At 41.7% G+C, this 12,186-nt stretch overlaps 1 protein-coding gene across 2 annotated transcripts in view; it reads right to left on the reverse strand.

Annotated features, from left to right (window-relative positions):
- Window positions 1–5,115: 5,115 nt before the first annotated feature.
- Window positions 5,116–12,186, reverse strand: part of SLC7A2 (solute carrier family 7 member 2) — a 71,678-nt gene continuing 64,607 nt past the window's right edge. For both annotated transcript variants that reach the window (XM_065946649.1, XM_065946648.1), the window contains one exon: window positions 5,116–10,304. In XM_065946649.1, coding sequence (XP_065802721.1) covers window positions 10,108–10,304 — 197 coding nt within the window. In that variant the 3' untranslated portion in view covers window positions 5,116–10,107. The remainder of the gene's footprint in view (window positions 10,305–12,186) is intronic.

Genomic DNA, 12,186 nt, shown 5'->3' on the forward strand with positions numbered 1-12,186 from the left:
GATTTTTTTTTTTAATTCTCTATCTGTGTAATGTGACCTCTCCTGCCCCCTGGTGGAGCCGTGAAGCGCTGCGCTTTTTCCCGAGGCTGAGCGCGAAATGTCAATTACAACAGTCGCTCAGAGATTTCCCGCTCCCAGCGCAATTTACCAAGTTTACCAGCTTCGAGGAGGCTCCGCGTAATCCTGCGGGGTCTCATCTAACCAAAATTGAACAGATGTCGCCAGAGCTCTCCCACCAGCTCGTACGGCCGTGATGCTCTGTAAAAAGTGCCCCCTGCATTTATCTCTTCATTCCCAGCAGGTCTCTCACCTGCGCTCACCAACAAGACCATCGCCCCTGGAAGTCCCAACTCCGCACCCAGCCCTGTACCTGCTGGACGCGAGCCTCCCTTGCAGCTGAGACCTTGCTGCCCCCTGGGGCTCCCAGGGGGGAGGCTGCTCTGCCTTCAGAGGGTCCCACGGCAGGCCAGCTGCTTCCCAGGGTTCTGCTGGAGGGTTTGGAGAAACTTCTTCCTCTCTAAGGCAACAGAAGCCCCACTGCCCTACAGAAGACTCAACTGGGTGTTCAGGAGGAACTGTGCCAGAAAAGAGATCCAAGTAACAGCACCAGGGCCTCCGTCGGGACTCCGAGAAGTCAACCACTGGGTTATCACTCTGGGCTGCAGCCTGGGGTTCCGGCTACACCTCCCTCCCTCACTCCAAATTCCCTGCCAGGCCCTGCTTCATCACCCTACTAACTGCATCAAGGCCGCCCCTCTTGGCCATCATCCCTCCTTCTCTGCTCCGGCTCACAGTTACCATCTGTCACCAGCAAGTGGCCACGGCCTCCTAGCTGGTCTCCCTGCCTCTCTGTCTTGCCCCTCAGTCCATACTTTATCCAGCTATTAGACTGATCTCCAAACACAATTCTAAAAAAAAAAAAACAAAAAACAAAAAACACAACACTAACCCAACTAAACCCCTCTGAAGGCTCTTCAGACCTCTCATGCCCGATCAGGCCCCTCCAGCTTCCTCTCTTGGCACCCACTGTTCCCTGGCCTGCTTGCCACGCAAACAGCGTGCTCCCAGCGCCCTCGGGCGAGCCGGCACGGTGGGGTGGGAGGGGGGCACCAAGGCTTCTGCTGCCCCCTTGGCCCCCCAAAGCCGCCTTCCTTGTTCCACCACCTGCCGGCCTCTCACCACTCATCCTACCAGGCTCAGCTCAGACCCTACCTGCTCCTGGTTGGGCCAAGCACTTCCCCAGTGTGAATCCTTTGTAATATCATAGCAGCCAAGACAAAAAGCACGACTGAGCTGTGAATCCGGCTTCACCTCTTTCACCTGATTTCCCCTGAGTTCAAGGGCAGGAAATATGTCTCACTGAATTTTGTACTCTACCATCAGTTTCTGGAAAATCGTATTTATTAGGAGCGTACCACGCTCCACACAGAGCATGAAACCCTCACCACACATTTCTTGTTGCTCGTATCAACAACAACCCAACCAGGGAGCCTGCATGGTTAGTATCAGCCCCATTTTACAGACAAGGCAGCCCAAAGTCAAACTTGAACCTGCACTCTACCAGTTCTTTACAATGCACTGTTGAAATCACTACCTGTGAAAGCTTTGCAGCAGGGCTGGCCCGCCCCCAAAGTCTCCCCTCTCAAGCTCGGAAAATTGGAGGCAAGAACTTTGTGACTTTCCTGATAGGCTTGATAGCAGACAGCTAAGGTGATGGGGAGGCAACAGATAAGACAGAATTGCAACCCATTCCATGAAGAGAGGGAAAACACGGTCTGTTGGTCTGTTGTGATCCACACAGTCAAGGGCTTTGGTGTAGTTGATGAAGCAGAAGTAGATGCTTTTTCTGGAATTCTCTTGCTTTTTCTATGATCCAATGGATGTTGACAATTTGATCTCTGGGTCCTCTGCCTTTTCTAAATCCAGCTTGAACATCTGTAAGTTCTCAGTTCGGTTCACATACTGTTGAAGACTAGCTTGGAGAATTTTCAGCATTACTTTGCTAGCATGTGAAATGACTGCAACTGTGCGGTAGTTTGAACATTCTTTGGCATTGCGTTTCCTTGGGATTGGAATGAAAACTGACCATTTCCAATCCTGTGGCCACTGCTGAGTTTTCCAAACTTCCTGGCAACATACCTTCTGCTTCTCTTAGGTCCATACCGTTTCTGTCCTTTATTGAGCCCATCTTTGCATGAAATGTTCCCTTGGTATCTCTAATTTTCTTGAAGAGATCTCTAGTCTTTCCCATTCTATCGTTTTCCTCTATTTCTTTGCATTGATCACTGAGGAAGGCTTTCTATCTCTCCTTGCTAGTCTTTGGAACTCTGCATTCAGATGGGTATATCTTTCCTCTTCTTCTCTGCTCTGCCTTTCACTTCTCTTCTTTCTCAGCTATTTGTAAGTCCTCCTCAGACAACCATTTTGCCTTTTTGCATTTCTTTTTCTTGGGGATAGTTTTGATCACTGCCTCCTGTACAATGTCATGAACCTCTGTCCATAGTTCTTCAGGTACTCTAACAGATCTAATCCCTTGAATCTATTTCTCACTTTCACTGTATAATCATAAGGGGTTTGATTTAGGTCATACCTGAATGGTCTAGTGGTTTTCCCTACTTTCTTCAGTTTAAGTCTAAATTTGGCACTAAGGAGTTCATGATCTGAGCCACAGTCAGCTCCCGGTCTTGTTTTTGCTGACTATATAGAGCTTCTCCATCTTTGGCTGCAAAGAATATAATCAATCTGATTTCTGAATTGACCATCTGGTGATGTCCACATGTAGAGTTTTCTCTTGTGTTGTTGGAAGAGGGTGTTTGTTATGACCAGTGCATTCTCTTGGCAAAACTCTGTTAACCTTTGCCCTGCTTCATTCTGTACTCCAAGGCCAAACTTCTCTTGACTTCCTACTTTTGTATTCCAACCCCCTATGATGAAAAGGACATCTTTTTTTGGTGTTAGTTCTAGAAGGTCTTATAGGTCCTCATAGAACCATTCAAGTTGAGCTTCTTCAGCATTAGCAGTTGGGGCATAGACCTGGATTCCTGTGATATTGAATGGTTTGCCTTGGAAATGAACAGAGATCATGCTGTCATTTTTGAGATTGCACCCAAATACTGCATTTTGGACTCTTTTGTTGACTATGAGGGCTACTCCATTTCTTCTAAGGGATTCTTGTCCACAGTAGTAGATATAATGGTCATCTGAGTTAAATTCACCCATTCCAGTCCACTTTAAAATGTCAGTGTTCACTCTTGCCATCTCCTTTTTGACCAGGTCCAATCTACCTTGATTCACAGACCTAACATTCCAGGTTCCAATGCAATATTGTTCTTTACAGAATTGGACTTATCGTCCATCAACAGTCACATCCACAACTGGGCATTGTTTTTGGTTTGGCTCCATCTCTTTATTTTTTCTGGAGTTATTTCTCCACTCTTCTCCAGTAGCATATTGGGCACCTACCAACCTGGGGAGTTCATCTCTGTGTCCTATCTTTTTGGCTTTTCATACTGTTCATGGGGTTCTCAAGGCAAGAATACTCAAGTGGTTTGCCATTCCCTTCTCCAGTGGACCACATTTTGTCAGACCTCTCCACCATGACCCGTCTTGGATGGCCCTACACAGCAAGGCTAATAGTTTCATTGAGTTAAACAAGGCTGTGGTCCATGTGATCAGTTTGGCTAGTTTTGTGATTGTGGTTTTCATTCTGTCTGCCCTCTGATGGATGAGGGTAAGAGGCTTGTGGAAGCTTCCTGATTGATTTATAGTATACTTTGTTATTTGTTTGGGCAAGGGATGCCCCCATCATTGATTTCATGTTAACTATGATTGTATATTCTCTCTTCCAGATAAAGTTTCAAATCACCTTGTCAACTTCCATAAAAACTTTGTGTTGTGAGCATGACTGTATAGAGTTTTTATTTGGAAGAAGAATGCTCATATTTACAATATTAAATCATCCTATCCCAGAATTGGTCATGATGTTATCTATCATTCCATTTGCTCAAGTCTATTTTTATGTTCCCATTATATAATTGTTTAATGGTGGTATTAGGACAACAATTTTGGAACTCTGTAATCCCAAGCCTAAACCAACATCACTGGTATTCTTATTTGTAAGAAGTGGAGACTTGGACATAGACACAGTGGTATTCTAATTTATAAGAAGCAGTAACTTGGACATAGACACACACACATATACACACAGAGGGATGATGATCATGTGAAGAATCAGCGAGCAGATGGCCATCTACAAGCTGAGGGTCTGGACCTCAGAAGACGCCAACCCTGCTGACCTTCCCTTCACACGATTCCACTGTGCCAGCACAGAAGTGGGGGGGGGGTGCCTCAAAACCTACTTACCAATGCTAATCAAGACAACAATAAATAACAGATAAATTAGGTTTTAGGCTTCTATTTGGAAAATACTTTGCTGTTTTAGCTTGGTTTTCAATGCAGGCTAAATTCATACTCAAGTTTAATTCAACATGGTGGGTGTTCCCTTCCATTTATGAAAAAAAAAAAAAAAACCCCAACAGGAATTAAGTCTATACACAATGGCATCTCAAATTTAAAGAAGATAATTTAGGAGATTTGCAATTTTAACTAACTTGGAACCATGTCAGAAAACTGACTCCTCCCTCCCCATCAAAGGGTAAAGAGGGCTGCAGATGATAGATGTTTATTCACTATACAGTACAAAATTTCTGTTAGTTATAGATAACTGATCACCAGTTCCTGAAAGCTATGATTTGGTCAGGAGCATAACAAGGAGCTTCTTGCCAACAAAAGCAACGGCAAAGACACTGGTCCATTAAATAAATGGCAGTTGGATTGGCAGGACCTCAGATGTGTGGTCCTGGGGTGGCATGCTTCAGGAGCAACTGGTATGGGGACTGTGTCACGGAGACTGATTATGGTGAAGGACGTCTCTCACGGGACTTGGACGTCGTACAGTACTCGGCTGCCAGGTGAGGATTAACAACATAATCGTTTCCATTTAGATTGTACTACATTTCTGAGCTCTAAAGTGGCCTAAATAAAAAAAGTTTAAATTTGGTAAGTGTGAAATGTAAGCTTTCGGTAGGTGTGATACATATGCATACAACACCATGATAAGTCATATTGAAATTTATTTTAAAAATACATGGTTAGAAAGCACATATTACAGTGTAAAGCAGCAGCAGTTTTTATTTCTTACAAATTCTAAAAAATAATCCAACGTTATAAGCAAAAAGGAACGCTGATTATCATCAAAAACGTGTAAATTTAAAATTATCTACAATCCTACACACAGAAAAAAATCTCTGTATTTGAGTAAGACCAAAGTATCTGTTGGTTTTTACAGACACAGAATTTCGGTAGAGTTTTAGGCCCTATCAACGGTTTCTATTAAGTACAATGATAACAAAAGCAAGCAATGAAACAAATGGATACCAAAGATGAAGAGCCGGGTAAGCAGGCATGGGCCAGAGAAACCAGCCACGCTGCAATACAAGGTTCTTTACCAACGGGGCCGCGGCCCGTGCGCTTCCACCGCCAAGGCTGTTCCTGCTGGTGCAGAAACCGCAGGGGCCAGGACCGGGAGCAGCCATCCTTCCCACGAGTCGGAGAGGGTCCTTGGTCCTCATCATTTACCTTGTCCTCACGGGATATTTGGAGCTGAAACGAAGGAGCCCACCTACCTTGGTTTTTCACTTCATATCCTGTCCTGTCATCCCAAGACTCCCCAACAAAGGCAGCTCCAGACCCACGTTTGCAGCCTGCCTGCCCCACGGTCCTGGTTATGACTCCCACGGAGCTGCTGTCAGGGTCACTGAAGGCCCTTGAAAGCCAGAGACAGTGGCAGTGGCCTCAGCTGAGGTGCATAAAAGCTAAAATGGTGCTCCCAGGGCTGCTGTTTGGGTTGAGTCATAACAAAATGCATTTGAAATGAACAAGACTAAACTGTGTACATAAAAACAATAACAAACGTTACAAAAACCAACCACTAAACCAACAACCACAACAACAGTAGATCAGGCCTCTCAAAATTCAGAAACCAGAAAGCCATTAAAAAATGTTTAAATATAATTATACAAGGAGATAAAAAAGAAACTCGGGTAAACAACGAAGTCAAACAATGTTATTTTCACACATCGGTGTGTCTGAAAATCAATGACCTGTGCTGGCATTAGTTCCTACGTGAACTTTGGTACTTCTTCCCTTGATATTTTAGAACAAGCTAGAAAATGTTAGGTAGAAAATGTACAGAGAAGGCACTATTTTGGCACTAGTCAAAAATCAAAAACAAGCCAAAAAACCAAGCTAATAACACCCCCACAAGACATTCACACAAAGCGTATGTATATTAATATTCCATGATGCACACTCTAAACTCAATCCTTTAAAATTAGGTGGGACACTGTATTCATATTTCTGGTTTGAATTCTACTGTCGCTTGAAGCATATCAGCAGATACCTAGGCAGAGAACATCATGGGCAACATCACAGGGAAGGAAGAGTTGGCATCTTGGCACAATTGTGTCATGTGGTTTATAATCTCAGAATATGCTGATCTAAGAGGAAAAAGAGCTCAGACTAATCTAGTCCCTCCAGCATTATCTGCATTGGCAGGCGATTACTATTCCTTTTTTCCCCCTGCTAAACAGTTAAATACATTTAGAAAATCATTTGGTAAATATAATTTCTAATTCAAAAGATTGTAACATGCCCAGGACTTGGAAAATATTTTAAAATTATTATTTAAAATTTTACAGTTTAAAAAATCCTTTATTCAGAAAAATTAAAAGAAGATAGGGTCTTGTCTTTTAAAGGAAACAGATAATTCTGAAACAGATATTTTCTATCAAGTGTGGCAATAGAAGGTTTTATAGATACAACATTAGTTTTTCATTAATGTATATATTCCAAATGATGTTTTGGTCTTACTTTTCTAGATATTCATCTCTGGGGAAAATGGCATTAATTAAGCAATAATCTGTATTTCAGTATATATCAAAAGTTCTAATATAAGTAGTTTAAATAGTTTTTAAATTTGGACTTGCATAGCTACCTTGTTAAATGTAGGGTCAGTATGGCCTTTGTATCGTTATTCACAAATCATAAGAGTATAAAATAAAAGTGCTATTATAAGAAGTTTCTCACTGAAAATGTTCAGAGAGCAGATTTTCTAGTGAAAAAACAGAAAAGTAACTTAAGCTGTTTTTACTCAATCACCATTAAGAGAATGCATATGTATTTTTTTAATTTCTGGAAAGAAGTTTATATAAGTGTGTCTGATTACTAGTAAAATCCACAAAGAACATTTTGGGAATCCTAAGAAAGCAAAAACAACATTTTGTTCAAAAGGTTGTGAATTCAAATGTAGGAACAGAGAGATAGTAAAACCTGGTAGTACTGACTTTTCCTAAAAAAGCACAAACCAAGACAGAAATGTCAGAAAAGGTACAGCAGAAAAAAGTAAACAGAAATTCCCTAATGCCCCCACCCCATTGCATTTCAGATCATAAAGCACCTAATATACTAGACTTCAGTGATTTCATATTAGAAACATTATAAATATATCTTTCTGAAAGAATCTATCTATAGAAAATATTATACATATAAAATTGCCATATATTTCAAAATAGTTTAAAACCTAAACATTTTGCATAAGCATAGCTACCTATCAATACAAAACATTTTTTCTGTCAGTTGGGTTTTTAAAATCTAGACAACAGGATCATTTCCAAAGCCCATCATAAACCCAGCTGACTTAAACACCAACATTTGAAACACACAAACACACATATATATACATGTGTATATATTAACATATACACTCACACATACATACAAAGATATTTGAGTTTTCACAGAAAAAAAGGATAGTCATGAACAAAGCATCTTTCATAGATATTTGTGTTTGTAAAGTGTTTCAAGGTGGAAAAATTATTTTTAACTCAATTCTGCTCCTAATTGAACACAGTGGGCATAAGAGTTTTAGCTGCCTGTCACGTTCTAGATAAATTTCTTGACTGTGGTACAGTAAAAGGTTTAATATTCACACGTGAAATTTTCATATTCCCATGTGCAGGGCCTGATTACCGAATCAAAGTGCTTCTCGGAATGCTGCAGCAACAGCAAAGATCTAGGATTAGGCCCACAGTAATGGTTACAGAAATACTTTGCCTCCTGCACAGCCAACTCTTCCTCTCCAGTGAAACATGCAATACTGGGCCTCAGATTTTACTACGTGCACCCTGGAAATTGTGGAATGTTAGTTCTGAGTTCTAGATCCGAGATGCTACAACACTAGCACCCAGACTTTCCTGTTTACTGGATTTTTCATCACAATAAACTCCTAAACAATCAAAACTTGCTTTTTAATGACTAAAATAAAATGGCTGATCTCTTGGAAGAGCTGTCAGAAAATAAGTGTTTTCCTTGCCTTTGTCTTAAGCTGGTCACCTGGGCTTGATAATGTGCTAGTCTCATCTCGTGAACCAAGTAATTATTTGTAAGAAAAGTAATTCATGAGAAGCGAAACACATGAAAGATAAGTAGTCCACTTATTAGATAACCCTATAAAATGAAATATAGTAATTCGAGAATCATATATTTAAAAACAAATTACTCATATAAAGGTTAGTGTGTTTCTATGGCTTTAATTCAATTAGGTTAATTTTTTGGCTTGATGTTTTAAATAATCATGTATTTAACTAAAATATTCTATTCCTCAACCACTGATGGGTTTTTCTAGAATACTGGAACTTGCATCAGTAGTTTTAGTGTGGTCATTTAAAAATAAATGAAATAAAAAGTGCTGAACAATTTATGGGATGGGGAAGAAAAATATCCCTAAATGTTTCCAAAAGAAACATCAGAAGCAAATTAAATCCAAACCACTCATATTGGGCCAAATGCCCTTTAATAACTGAACAGGGACTTTAAAATCAGAACAGGGGAATTTTTTTGTATTCCTTCATTTTTCCCCCCTTTTTTGCATGTAGTAAAGATAGAATTTACTACTGGCTTAGGAAAAAGCTTAGGAAAAAGAAAAAATAAATTGTGAACTGTGATTATTTACTAACTAATGGAAAAAGGTATAAATCATTCCACCAATTATGTGATTTGAGAGGTTCTACTGGCTTATATTAAGTGACTTTTAAAACAGGGGTGTTTGGGGTCTTATCCAAGCACCTAACCACTCTGATCTTCAAATGCATCCTCCTCTCTGCCACTCACACGAGCTTCCTGCCCAGGGGACCACCTTCACTTTCTAGCACAAAGGGTCCCAAGGAGCTCACACTACCTCGCTCCAGCCCGGGACTGGACTGGGGCGGGGTGGGGGAGTGGGGAAGATATCATTCACACAAGGTGAAGGCCTCACACTCAAGGCCCACTGTCTCAAAGACGACGGCCATTCAGAGGGGTGCCTGCCACCTGCTGCCACAGAAGGCCGCTTCTGCCCTGCGGGTCCTAAGGACACCAGCAATCCGACTGGCTGAACTTTCAGCAAACTGTCACACCTCACAGGAGAAAACTCTGTACTAAACCCACTGCCGACATTTATAAGCTACAGAAAAGGCTCATTTCCTATCCCCTCCCCTTACTCCAGATCCAATGACAGATACAATGATGGGTAAACGCAATTTTAGGATGTTCTAACTTGACATAAAGTCCAATAAGGAAAAGCAACAGTTATTTCCCCAACCACACCCAGCACATTCAAGATACTTTTCTATTCAGTGATCACCTCCATTTTAGTGTGTGCAGTAGAGGCTACTGATGAATGACAACACTGGAAAAATGCAATGCGATAAGAGTAAGACACCAACAACTTTTAACATTGATATTCCCCAACATATACAAACATATGCACACACACGCCCACATTCCCACTATCTGGGGGATATTTATCATGGAGGAGCGAGCTCAGAGTGGTTTCCCTAGATGTGCGAGTCACCATCAGAGGAGGTGCTGTTCAGGTGAGTGAGTATAAATTAGGGTGAACTATGTCTGCAGCAAATCCATGGCAGCCTGGTGTGGTGATGACATCGTCATGGTTCCCTCCATGCAGACTATGTACGTGAAGACTCTGGACCAGTTCTGTCCCAGCAGGCACTAGCACTCACTTGTCTTTTCGTGGAAAATGAAAGGTAAGCTCAGGTTTCTTTGGTGATGGTCACCATCTTGCATGGCAGATTTTTCTTCTGTTGCTGCATTAATGTTGTCTGAATACATATCTTCATCATCATCTTCATCCCTCGGATTACCCTCCAGGCTGTGTCTAATGCCATAAGCGAAGTAAATCAGGAAACCTTTCAGGGGAAAAAGAAATCAGCTTTTGGTGTGACATAAAATGACTGTACAAGTAAAATTTTCTTTTTTTTTTTTTACTGGTGGACAATTGCTCTGCAATGTTGTGTTGGCCTCTGCCACACACTGACATCAATCAGCCACTAGTGTGTGTGTGTGCGTGCGTGCGTGTGTGTGTGTGTGCGCACGCCCACTCCTGTATGTGGCAAATTTAATATAGAACATAATAGGATCTTTTGTGCCTTCTCTTTTTTTTTTTTTTTTTTTGTGTGTGCCTTCTCTTTCTGTGCTATTTTAGAAGGGCAGAATGGAAGTACAGCATATTCCATGCAAGGTCGCCGACAGATGTCTTCCCAGTAGAAAGTGCTTCTTCACTTTTAACGTGCGATCTGTATATGCAATATTGCAATCCTGGAATGTGAAGTCAAGGGGGCCTTAGGAAGCATCACTATGAACAAAGCTAGTGGAGGTGATGGAATTCCAGTTGAGCTATTTCAAATCCTAAAAGATGATGCTATGAAAGTGCTGCACTCAATATGCCAGCAAATTTGGAAAACTCAGCAGTGGCCACAGGACTGGAAAAGGTCAGTTTTCATTCCAATTCCAAAGAAAGGCAGTGCCAAAGAATGTTCAAACTACTGCACAACTGCACTCATCTCACACGCTAGCAAAGTAACGCTCAAAATTCTCCAAGCCAGGCTTCAGCAATACATGAACCGTGAACTTGCAGATGCTCAAGCTGGTTTTAGAAAAGGCAGAGGAACCAGAGATCAAATTGCTAACATCTGCCGATCATCAAAAAAGCAAGAGAGTTCCATAAAAACATCTATTTCTGCTTTATTGACTCTGCCAAAGCCTCTGACTGTGTGGATCACAATAAACTGTGGAAAATTCTTCAAGAGATGGGCATACCAGACCACCTGACCTGCCTCTTGAGAAACCTGTATGCAGGTCAGGAAGCAACAGTTAGAACTGGACATGGAACAATGAACTGGTTCCAAATAGGAAAAGGAGTACGTCAAGGCTGTATATTGTCACCCTGCTTATTTAATTTATATGCAGAGTACATCATGAGAAACACTGGGCTGGATGAAGCACAAGCTGGAATCAAGATTGCTGGGAGAAATATCAGTAACCTCAGATAGGCAGATGACACCACCCTTATGGCAGAAAGTGAAGAACTAAAGAGCCTCTTGATGAAAGTGAAAAAGGAGGCTGAAAAAGTTGGCTTAAAGCTCAATATCCAGAAAACTAAGATCATGGCATCCGGTCCCATCACTTCATGGCAAATAGATGGGGAAACAATGGCTGACTTTATTTTTGGGGGCTTCAAACTCACTGCAGATGGTGATTGCAGCCATGAAATTAAAAGATGCTTACTCCTTGGAAGGAAAGTTATGACCAAACTAGATAGGATATTAAAAAGCAGAGACATTACTTTGTCAACAAAGGTCCGTCTAGTCAAGGCTATGGTTTTTCCAAGTGGTAATGTATGGATATGAGAGTTGGACTATAAAGCTGAGTGCTGAAGAATTGATGCTTTTGAACTGTGGTGTTGGAGAAGACTCTTGAGAGGTCCTTGGACTGCAAGGAGTCCAACTAGTCCATCCTAAAGGAAATCAGTTCTGGGTGTTCATTGGTAGGACTGATTTTCAAGCTGAAACTCCAATACTTTGGCCACCTGATGTGAAGAGCTAATTCATTTGAAAAGACCCTGATACTGGGAAAGATTGAGGGCAGGAGGAGAAGAGGACGACAGAGGATGAGATGGTTGGACGGTGTGACCGACTCAATGGACATGAGTCTGAGTAAACTCTGGGAGTTGGTGATGGGACAGGGAGGCCTGGAGTGCTGCAGTTCATGGGGTTGTAAAGAGTTGGACAC

The sequence above is a fragment of the Muntiacus reevesi genome, chromosome 10, assembly GCF_963930625.1.
Source record: "Muntiacus reevesi chromosome 10, mMunRee1.1, whole genome shotgun sequence".
Taxonomy (NCBI): domain Eukaryota; kingdom Metazoa; phylum Chordata; class Mammalia; order Artiodactyla; family Cervidae; genus Muntiacus; species Muntiacus reevesi.